The 18,131-nt window shown below is 38.9% G+C and overlaps 1 protein-coding gene across 1 annotated transcript; it reads right to left on the bottom strand.

Moving 5' to 3' along the window:
- Positions 1-10,730: 10,730 nt before the first annotated feature.
- On the bottom strand, positions 10,731-17,107 carry itm2ca (integral membrane protein 2Ca). The gene is made up of 6 exons (XM_077566560.1): positions 16,870-17,107; positions 14,548-14,694; positions 14,228-14,416; positions 13,291-13,401; positions 11,829-11,979; positions 10,731-11,710 (listed from the first exon to the last, which is right to left on the bottom strand). Exons 1-6 carry the CDS (start codon positions 16,960-16,962, stop codon positions 11,625-11,627), a joined length of 777 nt encoding a protein of 258 aa, XP_077422686.1. The 5' UTR covers positions 16,963-17,107; the 3' UTR covers positions 10,731-11,624.
- Positions 17,108-18,131: the final 1,024 nt, after the last annotated feature.

Below are 18,131 nucleotides of genomic sequence, written 5' to 3'. Positions count from 1 at the left end.
GATGGATGGAGGCTCCTTCTGCCAGCCCCACGCGGCCGCAATTACACCAGCCGCCATGATGGATGGCGGGGAGGGAAAGGGCGGAGGGAGCGAAGGAGATGGCGAGAGGCTGATAGAGAGAGGGGCATCTATCACGCCCCTTAATCTACCTGTCAGTGCACAGGCATGGATGGAGGGGTCGGCTTTACCCCGACTGCTGGTGGAGCTATATTTCTTTTCCCTTACTCTATTTGTTCCAACACATTTTCAAAGACTTAAGGGTAAAAGGACTCAACTTATTAAATGTCCCAATGTTCAGTTGATTACTTTTACTTTATATGTGAGGAACAGTATTTATATACAGGATGCAACACTAATCAATAGTTACATGTACACTTGATTTGCACTATAGTCATGAAAAGGGAAGTCATTTGATAGTTGATGGTTCGGACAATATGCTGCAGACAAATCTTTGACTAGCACTTGGAGATATACTATGAGAGAAAAAATTAAAAATCATACTCTTAGCGATGAAATGTGCGCGTAGCGCTTCTCCCAGACTTATTGTTATTATTATGGTATTTTTTCCGTAGAGAGAGAAAATAACATGAAAACGCCGCGGAGAAATCAATGTATAAGTTAGGCGGGCTAACTGAGTGGCAACGTAAGACAGCGAGTAAGAGGCGTAGTTAGTCCGTTTATTTAAAAAAATGCTGCATTCGAGGGAGATGGGAAGTCAGACTTTACTCATACTAGGTAGTGTGCACTCAAACGCCCCTTTAAGATCAGCACCAACGTCACCAACGGACTTCAATCTGACATCACTCAACAATGGCAATCCCTAGAGACAGTGACCGTGAATGGCAAAACATAATTTACACTATTATGGCAACATTAATTTAGTCATTCGAAATAAGTAACTTCATGTAACACAATGTGATTTGGACTCACTGCTAGAACAACAAACATTAGCCATTCTTTATGTTTATATTCGCCTCAAACACTTTGAGGTCGGAACTAAATGGAGCATGTCTTTGACGTCATATGACCAAACTTTAAAAAAAACGCGTGAGTCGTGATTGGTCGTTAACTGAGCCCTCAGCAAATATGATGAGGCAAAATGGCCATCCCCTGAGATGGATAAAAAAAAAGGTGGATTTTGCTGCTTAACTCAAATTCCATCAATGCAATTTTAATCAGAATACCGTTTAAAACAGTGGGGACGCATACAACATATTGTTGCTGTTCAACGGAAACCTCATACCGTAGTATGGAGTTAAATTAAGGTCCTTCTGCACATTGTTATTTTTACGCAATATTCACCAATTTATTAAAGGAGTGAAAACAGCTTGAAAACAAATACAGTGCTGGTCTTGAACACAACCCATGTTTGTGAAGTGTTGCAAAACTGTTTCCTATTTCCTCGTTCTGAGGAGACTGTGTGTCGTAATTGTCGCCGCTATTTAATGTCTGAGTGTATTTTAAACAATAATGAGTGAAAATAGTAAGGTGAGCTACATTTAAGTTGGCTTGTTTGTTTAAAATCGATCGCTGTGATGATTCGTTGCAGAAAGACGAGTCACGGTGGTAAATCTCCGGTTCACGTTAATAACAATGCATCGGATTTTATATAGCGCTCTTCTAGACACTCAAAGAGGCTTTACAATGGAATGGATACATTATTCATGCACTCACACATTCACACTGTGGTGGCGGTAAGCTAGTTAAGTAGCCACAGCTGCCCTGGGGCAGGCTGACGGAAGCGTGGCTGCCAGTGTGCGCCTACGGCCCCTCCGACCACCACCAAACATTCACACCTTCCATACAACAGTGTGATTAGCACTGGAGGCGATGTGTGTGAAGTGCCTTGCCCAAGGACACGACGACACATGACTTGACGAGAGCGGGGATCAAACAGCCGACCTGTTGGTTTACTGAACGACCGTCTCTACAACCTGAGCCACGGCCGCCACTATATGTAAAATATAATTTACTTAACTTATTAGTTGGCTCATTATTTTTTTTCACTCATGGCTTAAGACCTTTAAGAAACTGTTTGTAAAGATGATGTAAAACATATTAAATTAGTGATTGAGCCTTGCTGAGGAATTAGCTCGACAGCGATGATATCATTGTAAAGAAAATGTTTGACTTAACTTTTCCTTTCATTTAATTGTGGTTTAAGGTAGTGCAGAACTGAAAGATATTGCAATGAGAGGTTTGATTGCATTCATACTTACATTTACTGTTCAGGCAAGAAAACCACTGTCCCAACCGTGAGGTAACGATAAAAATAAAACTACATATAAAAAGGTTGTAGACCCCACAAGAAGCATAAAAAATGGATGGATGTCTTATATTGACACACCCCAGACAATTCATTATTTCGCAACCTAATGAGAGCCAATACAAGCCACGAGAGTGGAGTAATGAATGCAGTCAGGTCTGACTCTGCATCACTGCAAAGTACATGCGCAATAATAAACTACTGTTAAATCAATATCGCACCGGCAGTATCAATCATAAATTAGCATTATTTTTTAAACCACTCTCATACACATACCGTGCTGTTTATCAACCCAACTGTAGATTTTGCACATTATCCACCCCCACGTTGGCACCTGTGCACTTTATACTCCTACCTGTTGGTGCTATCAAAACAACTGCCGGCGCATGACCTATGATGGAGAAAATCTGCATACAAATTATTGCCACAATGCTACAGAAACATTATGAAAAGCAATCTGGGGTCCCCTACCCTCTGCTCCTGCTCCTCCCCCCTCGCATCCTCATCTGTCCAGAGGAGTGAGAGATGGGACGGAGGGATTAATACTCTTCCGCCCAGCCAACCCTGGGAATGATAGATGGACAGATCCAGGAAGGGAACAGAGGAGGACAGGAAGATTAAAGGAGAGAAGTCTGAAGGTTCATAAATCCAACGTCGGCGACCTGGCCCACATCACACGCTAATAAGATCTGCTAGGAATCCATGATGGTGGAGAGAGGGAGACAAAGGGGAAGAGAGGGAGATGGGGAGCAGTATAATAGCATTAGATATAATCGAATCATGGCAATAAGATGTGAATGGATGAGCGTGAGAGCAGTGATTATGCAGAAGGGAGACACCGGCGCCTTGATGAAGCTTTGAGGTGTGAGGAAAGGCCTCATCAACATCAGGACCTGCCGTTTTGCCTCCCTTCAAACATTGCACCCACCACACCTTTGTGTGTGTGTTTATGAGTATTATAATATGCCAGGGGGTACATGTGATGTTAAGCATCCGCTGTGAAGTAGATAAAGTGCAGTTGTGCAGCCGTGACCTGACTCGGATGACATCAAGTGCTCGGTCACCACCCTGCTCTCATCCAAGCTTCCCCCACTTCTAACCCCCGAGTCCACCAGGGCACATTTGTCATGGCCCAGCTGTCCGTGAGCCGTGATTGGTTGGCTCGGCGGACAGATAGCCGATAGGCTCTGATTAATAGTTGAGGCCCAAGAACTTCCTCATTGATCAACGGGACAGGCTGGAGGAGGAGGAGGGCTATGGGTGGAGAGAGAAAAAGCATGCCTGTCGCTCTGCAAGTGCTGGCTGATAACCCTGATAGCGTGTGTGTGTGCGCTTATTTATAATCTTAGATTAAGGGAAGCAAAAATGTACTGCAAAACAGCATTTTGTGCGTGACTATTGCATTTATTCTGACCTAAAGGGAACGTTAACTGAAATTTTTTCTTTACAATATCTTGTATGTACCCCCACTAGTCTAAACACAGTCTTCTGATTAATTTTGCGTTTGTGGAATATGAATCTAGCAGCAAAATCCACCTGTTTTCATCCATCTCAGGGGGCAGCCATTTTGCCCCTTGCTGTCGACTGAAAATTACATCACAGTTGCTCGGGGTTCAGGTACCGACCGATCACAGCTCAGCTTGCGAATGTCACATGACCAAACGCAGAAAACAGGTGAGCCACAATTAGTCGTTACCTGTGCCCTGAGCAACTGCGATGTCATTTTCAGTCGACAGCAAGCGACAAAATGACCGCCTCCTGAGATGGATAAAAACAGTGCATTTTGCTGCTTAACTCATATCCCACAAACTAAGTTATAATTGGAATGCCATTTTTAGACTAGTGGGGCTGCAAAGAACAAATTATTGTAAAGAGAAAAAATTCTTTATAACTTTCAGTTTCAATGAGTATTATTTTTGTTCAGCATGATTGGGAGAGCATATTCTACTGTATCTCAGCATGTGTGCGCAAGTGTGTGTTTCCCTCCTGCTGCTCTGTCCAGCCTCCAGTTGATTGATGATCTCCGCTCCCAGAGGGTCAGTGGGGTCATGACCTCCCACTTTTGACCCACTGCTGTGAAGGTCTCTCTCTCACACACACATACACACGCACACAGAAACAGATGGCCTCAGGACAACTGGCACTCCATCACCTTTCCCGTACGAAACTGTCCATCCTCACATGTACACATACAGTCATTTTAAAAAATCAGTGTTAAACCTTATCGCAAGACTGATTGACTCCTAATACATACACACATAGGGTCTACAGAAATCAAATATTTTGCTTTTTCATGAATTTCTTCCATCCCCCCAAAATGGAACCACATTTATATTAGTCAGTACTTAATGCCAGGTAGCTTTTTTTTTTGTGTGTATTAATTAATTAATTAATTTATTTCTTTATTGTTAAGGGAATGAGACCATTATTGGTAGGGTGGTATGAAGTCAGGGCTAGTTTTAATTTCGTCAACACACATTTTTCACCGGACTAAAACTACACTAGACTGGACTAAAAACCCCATTAATAAACTGGGACTAAATCAGTATAATGAAGACGAGACGAAAATAAACTTCACTTAATGAAAACTGGACTAAAATCTATGGACATTTTAGTTCATGAACAAAAACGAAACAAAAATTATCTGATTTTGTAAAACCTTGTCTCTGCTCATCTGTCACTGGGACGCTGTCATGTGACATACGGTGACACACACCCTTTCGAATCTGAAGCTAGCGAGTGCAACATGCACAAACACAGGGCAACAGACAGGAGGTGGATTCACGGTGAAAGGTTAAAAAAATAATAATTAATTAATCCAACGACCATAATGTTTCAACAATAATGTTAATCTAACCGCTAACTAATGCAGGCTAACTTACTAGCTCATAGTATGGAGCCAAAGTAGCCACTTGTTGCTATACTGTAATTGTATTTCAAGTTGTTTTTCATCAAACAGATAAGAGAAAGTTTTATGTGAAATACTTTTAGATCTGTTCTCTGCTGACAAAAAAATATACAGGGGTTAAATGATTGTCCTGACTAAAACAATTCTAAAACAACATTGACAGTTTTTGTTGACTAAAACTAGACGAATAAAATTTTACTTTCTTGGACTAAAATAAAGATTAAATTTATAGTCAACTAAAAATGCACTTTAAAAAAACGTGTTGAGGTTGACTAACTATGTTAAAAACTATCAAGTGTGAATGAAACTGGACTAAAACAGAGACACATTTATAAACTACATTTGAATATTTCTTAATTCCAGGATATTCAACTAATTTATTCACAGTCTATTCATTTCATATCATAGCATACTCTTGACGGCACTGCTTCCGATTTGTGTACTGTATATGGATGTTAGATTATTTTTTTTCTCCGATCAGATTTCAGCCTCCTAATATGTCCAGGGCTTTCACAGTAAGTAGTGCTGGCAGAGAAAGTTTAAACTAGGTCAGCAATGTGACTTTTTTTATTTATTTATCTATTTATTTGTTATTTTTTGTATACATAAGCAAATTTCAAATTCACCTTACAGGGCCAGTGATTGGATGGTCAGAGAAAAACTGTTGGATATCAAAGGCAAAGCACACATTTAATAATCAGCATAGTAAGTATGTAGTGTTTATGTGTTATAATTTTGTCATGTTTTAAATTGCATTTTTGCACTGCATTGACGGTTTCTACAATTGTGACATGATAGTAGTGGTATATATATCCGATGCATTATTATTATTATTATTATTGTTATTATTATCATTATTATTATTATAAGGTAAACCCCCACTGAAAGCTCAGGTACCAAATGCACTGACATAGAGCAGGCAAACAAGCGCTTAGCGCTTTAAAATGTCTTTGAAATGTAAAGTGCATTACAAATCAAATGTATAATTATTATTATTATTATTTTTTATTTTTTTTTTTTTTACCAGCCTAGCCAGTCAGCAAAGAAAATTAATGATGTTTATGAAAAAGTTGTAAGAAGAGTATATTCTAAATATTAAAAAAAACACTTCCATGTCACAAAGCTACAGAAATATACAGATGGTCATTTACTGATTAGCATACCATGTTGAGACTAACGGCGCTCAGAGGAAAGTTGTCAATTCCACAGTAAACCGCGCTAAATAACTGGGGGCGAGGAGGCTATTTGCAGAGGTGGGGGATATAATGTGCGAGTTGCAAGTAAGCCACACACGTTTCAAACAAGTCCCAAGTTGCTGTGGCAAAAATACAACATGTCAAGTGAGTCCCAATCATGTTGAATGAAGTCATACAATGTCTCAATTACAATAAACACTGAACGTTCCAGTCTGTTTACCTGACTATGTTGTTGTTTGTGAGTGGATAAATGAGAGGCATTAACATTATGCACAATATAGATTGTGGCATAATTTATGACGTTCAGTCCATTACTTTGCATTAGTTTAAGGGTTAATCCGCCACATTAAACATGGCGGACACACTCATGTAGTGTAGCAACCTACGAAAAGCATCCACAAATGTATTTTTTATGGCATAGTTTACGGTTTAAATTAATGTCTTAACAATCAGTAAATAGTTGGCATGAAAATTTGTTAAATTGTTAAATTGTGAAGTTAGCCTACGTATTTGTGTCTGTAATGTCATACTGACGGTCCAGATGAAATTAGATGTCATAGCATAGTTGGAGTGTATTTTGTCTTTGAGTTGTGTACATTGACGTTTTGCCGATTCGATCAAAACCATAATCTTTGAATGTTAAATTTGAACATAATCCTTTTAGGATCTCCCTGTGACAGGTGTTTCATAAGGTGGCCATAGAGTAGGCCAGTGGTGGGTTGCCACTTGCCAGGTGTGCAGCGTGCACTGCATGACTCAAAATAAATAAATGCAACTTTAGACATTCCCACAGAACAGAGAAAAACAAAATGTCACACTCTCTTGGTTATTGCTGTCTATTGTTATTTTTTTGTAATGTGAATTGCTAATTAGCATGTATATTACTGCACACAGTATATTAAAGGTGTATTTTTTTCACCTATTTTTTTTTATCTAATAGAGGAGCCAGCCCTTTACAAAATAGTCACAGATAAGGTATTTCCAGCTTCGACAAAATAGCACTGCCAGCTATACAAAAGTGGCAATGCTATGCTAACAATAGCGTTGCAAATAAGCAATAACGTAATGGCCACATGGTAGTATGATGCGTTAAATAGTGTTTACTATAACACCGGAGGTAGGCCTATATCAAATCCAGGTCCAGAAAGTAAACCTGCCACAGTTTGGATTGTGCCACAGGTGATTCAATCAGCAGGTAAACGAGGACCTTTTTTCTGCGTTGCGGTTTCTTATTATTATAACTAGGTCTTTTTTTCCCCTCTTTTTGGGGGGGAGAAAACTGCAAACTCTTGTATTAAGGGTTTAAGTATAGTATGATTTTGAAGGTAGGGGTATACGGGATTATTTGTATTATTTGGGTAGGATATTAAAAGTGGATGTATGCAATGTAGCCGCAAGGGGGCACAAGTCAGTGTCTTCTTGTGTCGGTCCCAAGCCCAGATAAATACAGATGGTTGTGTCAGGAAGGGCATCCAACGTAAAAACTTTGGCCCAAATCAAACATGCGAATCAAATATATGACTTCCATATTGGATCGGTGGAGGCCCGGGTTAACAACAACCGCCATCGCCATGGGACTGAGAGTAGGGACTTTGAATATTGGAGCTATGACAGGAAAAGGTAGAGAGCTGGTTGACATGATTTTACTGGTGAATTTATTTTTGTTTGTATCGTGAGTATGAGATGAATAAAACAAACATGGGTTAAGTGTCCCTTTAGTTTTACTATCAGATTAATTTAAAAGACAAAGCTATTTGTTCAGTGTGTGTCAATTTGCATTAATGCCAGTCCTACTCATACGGTACATGAGTAGCCTACATTATCTTGATTGCATGTTACAACCTACCAGTGCACTAAATTAACAAGTGTGGACAAAAATTGCTTGCACAAAAAAGTTGAAGACACCATCTTCATTCGGGATCATCCTTTAACATTCTGCAAATACTGTGAACGGAGCCAGAATCATGTTTCTGGTCTAATCTAGATTTGTGGTAAATGAATGGAACCACATAAATGAATGCTTTCGCTCTCCTCTACTCCAATAATGTAATGGTGATAATTTTGTGGTCCACTAGTCCCATCAATTGTATTTTTGTTTTATTCAACCAACACAATGACCAGTTAATAGGAATTAGGAAACGTTGATTCAAGGCACTTAAATAGTTCATGAGGGGAGCATTTACAAGAAAGGAACCTGGGAAATTGTGGGTCTCATTTAAATCTGCCTGGGTCAGCATTTTGTCCAGACGGAAAGAAAAAAGTCTTTGAGTGTGTATGTGTGTACGCGCGTGACACCGTAAGCTTGTGCGTGTGCATCATTGTTACATAGCTCAACAGTGACATCTGTTGGTTAAAGATGAAAAGTTGTCCATACCCTGGAGGGACAGTGACATCAGTGTGGCTTTTTTCTTTTTCTTTTTTTCTTTTTTTTACAAACTGAAACTTTATTCAACAATCTTAATTCACCATCAAACATCAGAACATCGGTGCGTCTTGCTTACAATCTCTCCATTAAGTTGCGCCTACTACAGGGAGAAGAGAGAAAACATATTTATACACATAAACCATACTGTGAATATGAACAGATCGGCATGGGGAGGGGAGAAACTTCGTCCATTTTGTAAAGTCTGGCCAAAGTAGTGTAAAAAGATTCTGACGGTAATGCTGATGATAGGACAGAAGTAGGCTACCGTTAAAAATGTATTTAACTCGAGTTTGGTATATATTCTGTGTTTTTTTTTTATTGAATTCTCATACTGTATATATACTGTAGAGCGCTTTACATAAGGAGAATTCTTGCCATTTCTGTAATTACTTAGTCTTTGGTGATAACTTGGACAGTCATTTGTCAACTGCAAGAAGGACTTTGGTGGTCAAGATGATCAAAAATGATTATTCTGTTGAAGGACTCGTGCTGTGGCCATGACTGAGCTTTCTGACACTGGGCAAGCATATTTGGCTCCAGAATGCTTGTATTGTCTTAAGATTTTGATTGTACCCTGTACTGATTCAAGACACTCTGTGCCAAATGTGGCAAAGTGGCCGGAGAACAAACACAAAGCAACTTCCGCCATGTTTCACAATTTTTTTTAACACACAGCACAAGCTGTTACAGAAAGGAAAACCACAATGGCTAGTGAAATAACTTGAAGCTGAAGACTTGAGGGAGGCAGTAATAGTGGCCACGACGTGGGGGTCTGTCTTGGACTCCTCTTGGTCAGTCTGTATACGCTACCTTTGGGTCAAATTCTTAGGAACGCCAATGTTGCCTATCAAGGCTACGAAGATGTCCCCAAATGAAACGAGCTCAATTAAGGTGGTTATGTCACTATGTTAAAACAACCAACATTTCCTTCAACTAAACTAAAACAAAAACGTTTGTGTTTGACTGTACTCCCTCAAAAGAGCATCAAACAGCTGCAGCTCATTCAAAATTCATCAGCTCGGGTTCTGACCAGAAAATAGAGAACAGGACACGTTATTCCAATCTTAAAGCTTTTCCACTGGCTCCCAGTAATTTTACCATAAATCACTGAATGGTTTAGTCCCAAATACGTTTTAAAAAAAACATTTTTTAATACAAACTCAGTAGCGCTCTATGGCCCGCAGACTCAGGCCAATGAGACGAGCCCGGAGGTCAAAGCAAACATGGTGAAGCACCATTTCATGATTATGCTGCACACAAATGGAATAAGATGCCAATAAATGCTTTTAAATCCAGGTTGAAAAAATATGCCTTTTTTTCCACCCTTATGTTTGAGGTCTTCAAAAAAATAATAAAAATAAATCACATTTTTCATAAACTTTGTTCAAGCACTGTATGTTTTTTGTCACTTGAGTGATTTATTATTATAAAGCTATTTAACTCATCTGTATTTACAATTCAAATGTTGCACTTAATTATGTGATTCACACGGAGTTGCCTTGTGTATGAAACATACTATATAAATAAAGCTGTTTTGTCTTCTTGGAATTTGCTAAAGTACAAAATGACGAGCCACAAAGCTTGGTTGCTGGGAGTAGCCACTGGCTATGCAGTACCAATCACCCCTATAAAGAACTGTTACAAAAAAAGAAAAGAAAAAAACAAACAAAGAGGGCACAGTCCAGAAGATAACATGATCACAAGGTGTGTGAACAGTGAGTAGACTAGTGAGTGGCACCACACCGATCAATGCCATCCCATAGGCATGTGTGTTTTATGAGACATGGTCAGGAATCATACAGTAACAGATGTATGCTAATTATTAACAGTGACCGGGACATTTGCAGATCTAGATTAAACTATAGAGCTCCAGCAATGATTCCAAAACAGTTCTTGGACATTTAAATCAAGAAGAATATATAGACCACTGACAAAGTCTTTTTAAACTTTATTCACAGACAATATTTTATAGGCAGGTAATATATACAATAAAAGTTGGTTGTATTGATCTAACATCAAATAATATGCACCCATCTGTTATATTAGCAATAACATTAGTCCAGTCTTTAGAATCTGGACTAAGGCAATATACATCTTACAAAACAGTTTATCAAATAGCTAATATACGTGCAAAGAGGAAACAGATACAGTATACTAGTAAATGGTTCACAAATGCATTCTTTTGAATACAGTACTTTGAAAAATGATGGACATTCAAATTAATTATGGCTCTTGACTTTTTCCAAGCGTTGAAGCCGCAATTCCCAGCGATGTCTTCTTTGTTACATGGTGCCTTTTTTTTTCTTTTCTTTCTTTTTTTTTACCATTAAAGTAAAGATGAGTGCAGCAGAAGCAAATGTGCAAGCAACTAATCATCAGTAGTTTGATTTTTCCAGTACAGAGATCGAGTAGCGACAAGATGAGGTGCCGAAAAAGAGATTTTTACATTTTGTATGGCTAAGCGTGTTACTAAACACATAGATAAAAAACCTCCAGAGCAGGAGGAGAAAAAAAAAAGGTCACTTTGACAACACGTGGAGACAGTCGTCTCTCCTAACAACAGTAACCATCGTAGTACTCCCGAAGGGCAGAGGCCAAACGGCTTGGTTGGCTACATGGAAATCCTGTGAGAGAACCTGCAGCTTATTATTGCATCATATGTTAGGATAAATATTTGCCAGTGGGGAAAAAAAGAAGCAGGGGATGGAAAAGAAGATAGGACGTCAAATGAGCGGTAAAGTGCAACATGATCAAATCCACAGGGTGCTACAGTAGCTGGGGAGGTGAAAAGGATGTGCCGTGACACACCTGCAACCATCCTCTTCACACTTAATCACAGATAAGCGTCTCCACCACAAACGTATTCTCAAAGTGACGAATGCGGTGGCAGTCCTTCGCCTCTCGCTTGCTGATGCCTGTGAGGGAAAAGTGGCGAGACACAAACGGACGGGCTGAGAAGCTGTCCTACACTTCAGATCACATAACAATAAGCTCCAGGTAGCGTTTTGTGATAGCCTAGCTAAAGCTGCTTACGTCTGCGGGAGACACGGCGGTTCAAGCGGTACGTGTCCTTCCCGTTGCAAAGGCGGTAGATGAAGGGTCCCAGTTGGCGCATGTTGTGCACTTTGCCAGTCACCACCATCTCTTCATGAATGATGTAAGTCTGAGGCAAGTATGTTCCTTTCTGCAGAAGACCAAAACATACAGAAAGGAAACAAAGTGAATTTGTTTCACAGGGAAAAAGAGCCTGGCCCATCCACGATAGCTGAAAATCAACACTTCAGAGAGACCATATTGAAAATAAAAAACATTTAAACACTGCATATTGCCACTGCTAATGCTAAATCAATGTCAAATACCACTGACGCGCTAATGGGGAATTAGCATCGACTTACAAGAGTTTTGTTACTTTAAATAACAAATATTCACACACAAACACTACACACAAGTACTAACAATGCCCGAAACAAAAGCACATATTCCTAATCAGTGAATTAAACGAGTTATATTAAGAGCTCAATCGCAACTTTCTTCTTCTACTCTCCTTGGCTCATTCTAAGTGTGTACTTCATGCATGCATGGCACCACACTGCCCATAAGAGGTCAATGTGTGCATAGTAGTTTTTTTTTTATTGGTAATGTTTTCGTGTAGCACGTTCCCTCATTTATTGCTGTGGTTATAATGCAAAAAATACACGCAATAGGTGAAATCTGCCAAGAAGTCAACCTTATTTTTATTTTGTTACATACATGTTTAAGGCTGTACAAATCCTCACCACACATTTAATACACTTTTCTGTGATGGGCATGAACATTCTCTCACATTTTGCTCTTGTTTAAACACAATGTTCAAACCATTATTATTTTTTAAAATATGTAAATAAATAAATTATATATATATACACACACACACAGACAGACAGACAGACAGACAGATAGATAATTTAAAATTGAATTCAAAGATCTAAGGAATTTTTATTGCCGTACCAACACCGACATTTCCATGAGATGGCTCAAAACACGACACCCGAGATCTTAATATACTCCAGGCAGCAAGTCCCAAGACTTCATAAAAATGAAAATAGAACAAAATAAGATAAAAGAAGATACGAGATCATCAAGGAGATGCTTGTTCATGGTTTGAATTTGTGCAAGGATGCAATGCAGCAAAGGAGCACATTGGTCCACTAGTTGCCGACACTAATTAATTTCCTTATTTAAGATTTGTTTGTTTGTTTTTTGTGTGTTCGGTGATGTGTCACCTACATGCATGTAATTGGTCATATTTTTGTAGAACTTGCCATACTCCTCGTTTGTGATGTCATCAGGGCCTCTGGCCCATTAAATGTACTATAACGTTTTGTGCATTTTCACAGAAGAACGTTGAGACACCTTTTTTTTCAAGACACCTATGAACTGTTTTAAATTAATTATATATTTTTAGTCACCTTTAAGATACTATTCCACCTGTTGAATTACAGCATGCAAACCTTACCTTGACGTTGATAAGCAGCTCCCAAAGGTTACGCGGGGGCATCACAATGGTGGTGTTGAGCTCAATCACGTAGCACTTGTCCAGGGCAATATCATGGTAAGCGGTCAATCCCTGCAAAACACAGCTGCTTATTGAAGATGAAGTGCTTCAAACTTGTTAAAAAAAGGTTTTAAGTTGGAGTATTTCAAACATGCTGGCAGCATTCTTCTGGTAATGTTCCATAGTAGCGTAATTGACTACATAAAACTCTGAAAATAAAATATATTAACTCATTCACTGCCATTGACGGCTTTAGACGTCAAAAATTCATCTGAACTATTTCTGTTAGTTAAATTTTTTTTCCACTTTTAACAAAAGTATGAAAACCTAGAAAAAAGTTGTTATTGTACATTTAGAACAGATATAAAATTTGTGATGAATTGTGAGTTCACTATTGAAGTAATGTGATTAATTACAATTTTAAAAAATGTATTGCCTGACGACCTAATTTCTAGTTATCTTTTCTTTTTTTAAATAATCTTTTTTCAAAAACCTAAATTTAAATAAACTTTTCTTTTCGTTTTTAAAATAATATTTTTTCAAAAAAAGAAAAGATTATTAAAATTCGGGCGACAGGCGATTATTTTTTTGTAAATTGTAATTAATCGCATGACTTCAATAGTTCGCTCACGATTAATCCCAAATTTTAAATCTGGTCTAAATGTACAAAAAAAAAAAAAATCTTACTCTTGTCAACAAAAGTGGAAAAAAAAATTAAACTAATAGAAATAGTTCAAATAAATTTTTGACTTCTATAGCCATCAATGGCAGTGAATGAGTTAATTATGAGGCACCAGGCAGACTGGCAGTGAAAGACACACCATTGATCCTCCTTATGAACAAATGCATATTCGTGGGTGAAACATGGATAAAGTCCACTTCAAACGTGTTTGCTCACTCTGTGAAAATCGTGGATTATGTCAGCAGGATCGCTGCCTCCAAAATGAGGCACGGGCACAGTGATCTTCTCGTAGTTGTCGGCCAAGTAGATGCCCACGTTTTCCGCCAGTTCCTGTCGCCCACGCAGCGGTGCGTACACAGAGTCCTCGTAAACCACCTTGCAGTGGAACATGTTTTCCTCTGGGGCCTGTTTTCAAGCACACATGCCCAAAAAAATTCGCAAAGTTAATCAAACTTATTCAAAAAAAAAAAAGTTCACTGTTTGACCATTTTTGAAATGCACGTTTTGCTGTAACGCCAGACAATAAAGTGGCCTACGTGAGGTATGAAGTAGTAGCGGTACACGTAGATGGAGGAGAGGACCAAACCGGCCATGAAGACGACCAGGCTAAACGTCAGGCAGCACAGCCCGTTGAGTGGCGACTTCTTGGGCCGCAAAGGTAGGACGAGCTCATCCTCCTCCTCCTAGCAAACACATATTGAAACAGCTCAATTTACAGGCAAGTTTGTATTTAAAACAGCATCAAAGCAAATAAGAAGAGAGAAAAGGTTTCCTACTAAGCTGCAATAATAGACGTTCCCACCGAGCAGAGACAATATACATACGCCTGTAGTACAAGTAAGTGCAATGTGAGTGTAGAAGCTGTGAAAGGTTATAATTACTGTAACATCAACACTACTTTCTTTGGTGTTTTGCTTTATTTTAGTATTAAGATAGCAGACTTTAATTATACAAGATTATACATAAAAAAAATAGGGCTATGTTTAAAAACATTTGAATAATCAATATCGAATCAATTTTCCTTTTCGAGCATGACATTGATTAATAAAACCATGAATCGATTATTTTAATATCTCTTTTTTTCCATAAATTAACAAAAAGGTAGAATTTTAAAGGCCAATTGTTTTTGTATCGTACTGTTTTCTTGAAATTTACCGTTTACAGGAATTTAAAAGTATTTTCTTACATTTGACTTATTGCACTTTAAGACAATTTACAATTATTGAATTAGAATTATGAAAACATTTTCATCTCTTCCATGCTGATGTCAATGTTTCTGTAACACTTAACTGATTATAACACGTGTTATTTTCATTAATAAATAATGTAACCAGTTAGCGCCTGTGCCAAATGTAATTACATTTTCTTATTTTTTGTTTAAAATTGATGTTCTACATTTAATCAATATTGGATTGAACTGAAGTGAATTGAAAAAAAAAATCAAAATTGAATTAAACTGAACTCTTGTGAATCGAAATTGAATCGAGGACATTTAAATCGATATATCCAGCCCTAAAAAAAAAACTGTTGATTCTCTTTTCTTCTTTTTGTGCATGAGTTTTGCATTAAACTTCAACTAGGACTGGCAACTAAACACCTTGAAGCAAGCACACCAAGAATGAGTAAGAGCCTTCTTTGTTTCATTTACTTAAAATGTTATGCATCATAATCTTACAGTTATGATTCATTTAACAGTTATTGTTGATTTCTGATGGGCATAATTACGAAACGCTGCAAGACGTGTTTCAATTATGACGCTCTTCTTACGCAACTCAATTTCCTCCCGTCTTTTTTTTTTTTTTGAAGCTGTATCTAATATTACTGATGGCGCAAGCACCACCGGAAGTGATGCAAGTACTTGGCAAAGAGAAGCCCAAGATGGTGTGAATCCTGCATAGCCGCCTCCAGTCTCACAGGCCATCTGCCAGCAGCACTTGCACACATCCGTGCATATTGGCGTGGGTGTCACTATGTAGTAGCTACTTTGGTGTACTCGTGACGAAGAACTAACAATGCTCGGTGCTGGTGGCTAAATACAAATAGAAAAGAAATAACTGTAATGAAAATATGTACAAAAGGTTTGTTTTCAACCATCAAAATCCAAACAGGTTTTTTGTTACTCTCTCTCTCTCGTCTCTCTCTCTCTTAATACTTGAGCTGAGACAAGCTATGCAGTGCCTCCATGTCGATTCCTAATCTGGGTGACACTTTGAATGAGAACATTTGGACAGACTGGGCGCGCGAGGACAAGGACACAACTGTGCATGTGTGAACACATTCTGTGACACGCAGCCCTTTGTGTTCTCTCATCCCACAGAGATGGAGGCTTTTATTTCACAGCAGCTGAGAGCGTGACACACCACGGGGCCAATGTGTCTCCTGCAAGCACATTTCCAAATCAGGAATGTACACAAAGCGCTGCGTTTTGTCTATAGTCCCTGTCTGTTGTCACCTTGCAATGATAGACTGTGGTGTGCAAGGAATTCTCATTGCTGCGAACATTTGAATATGATCCTGCAGGCAGCGGCATCTGCCATCTTGTCAGCAAAAGCTGAAGGTGCATTTCTTCTATTCTGCCTGGGTGCAGTTCGAAATGTGGATTTGGGGGGTAAATCCTCGCATGTCGTGGAAGACAGTCAGCAATATATACAATACATAGACTGCATTACCAATGTACAGATGGATGCGTTTCCACGAAATTGAATGGAGCTGAAACGAGCGCATTGTAACGATAAAGCCATCACAGCTGCACAGGCAGGTTTTGTAGTCAACCAAATGGCGATACGGCTTCGGGTCAGGCTAAAACAACCACAAGCGACATTCAAGACAGACTGTAAAAATAATGAATTTGAACTCACCATCGGATGGGGAATGAGGATTTCGCTTTTGTCGCCCTCATTCTGTTTATCTTCTTTCTGCCCCGCGACAGGCTGGAAAGTAATCTTCACCATGTTTCGGTGTGTTTGTCTTCGCTATGTATCTGCTCTGCAAATTGCGCTGAATCGAATAGCTAGCCACAAAATAAAACCTTCACCTTTCAGACAGGCCACCTTCTCACCGCTCGACGCTGTTTCTCTCTCTCGACCGGAAGTGGGCTGTTTCTTGCATCACATTCTCCATTCTTAAAGAGACAGTGTCTAGAACATTTTTCAATGTTCATTTTAAAAACTCACAATTAATTTAATGTGCGAAACAAATATGCTCAATCACACCAACGTACATTTTCTTAAAATAATCGTATAAGTAATCGCTAATTATATTACATAGGTCACACCACGCCGTACAGGAGACTGACATGTTTCGCCGTTATCTTTTTGCTACAGATACAAGGAGAAGACCTACGGGATGTATGCATCTAATTGATGGAAGGTTTGCCATGTGTGGTCTGACTGAAGCACTGTAGTGCACAAAATGTACTTGTTTTGAACTTAGGTAATTAGGAACTACTTTGCACATATGCACATTTCATCCATATTTAAAATTGTGATGATACATTGGTGAAGTGCATGTACGTATGTGGCTCCCCAGTAGTACCGATGAAAAATTGTGCCCCAACCATAATCATTTAGGGATATTTGACTCATTAAGCAATTTTCAGCAGTAAAAAGTTAATACTTTGTCTATATACTTTGTCTTTGTCTATTGTGATAACTTCCTTATTTTTCTAGAGTACAATTATTACCTTTAAAAACTAATTTTACCACTTGCTGTTGCCTGAAGATGACGTCAACTGTGCTGAGGGAATAGGTTAACCTCGCCAGCCGGATTGAGAATTGTGATACTCTCGAGGGAGTTCTTCACATTATCACAATCTGGTACTTCACTAGAAAGACCCGTTCGTGAAAGGCGGGGCTTGCTGTACAATGCTTGGACGATGCAGCATCTTTGCACATTTTGTTTTGACCAATTAAGGAAACGGATGAAAATCTCGTCTTCCGTCTCCTCTTGGGAACATCTATACCAGATACAAATGCACCGAACTCCTCTCGCTGTTCAAATTCAACAAGGAAACGGTGAGTAATTCTGCGAGAACATAATTAATTGCAGCATCCATTCGTCCGTTAGGTTTCTTTGTTTCAACCCCGCCATCGGCGCTTATTGGTTTCGTCCTGCCTAAACA

The sequence above is a fragment of the Vanacampus margaritifer genome, chromosome 5 (assembly GCF_051991255.1).
Source record: "Vanacampus margaritifer isolate UIUO_Vmar chromosome 5, RoL_Vmar_1.0, whole genome shotgun sequence".
Classification (NCBI taxonomy): domain Eukaryota; kingdom Metazoa; phylum Chordata; class Actinopteri; order Syngnathiformes; family Syngnathidae; genus Vanacampus; species Vanacampus margaritifer.
The sequence above is the reverse complement of the archived record's forward strand: the minus strand, read 5'-3'. Positions and strand labels throughout refer to the sequence as shown.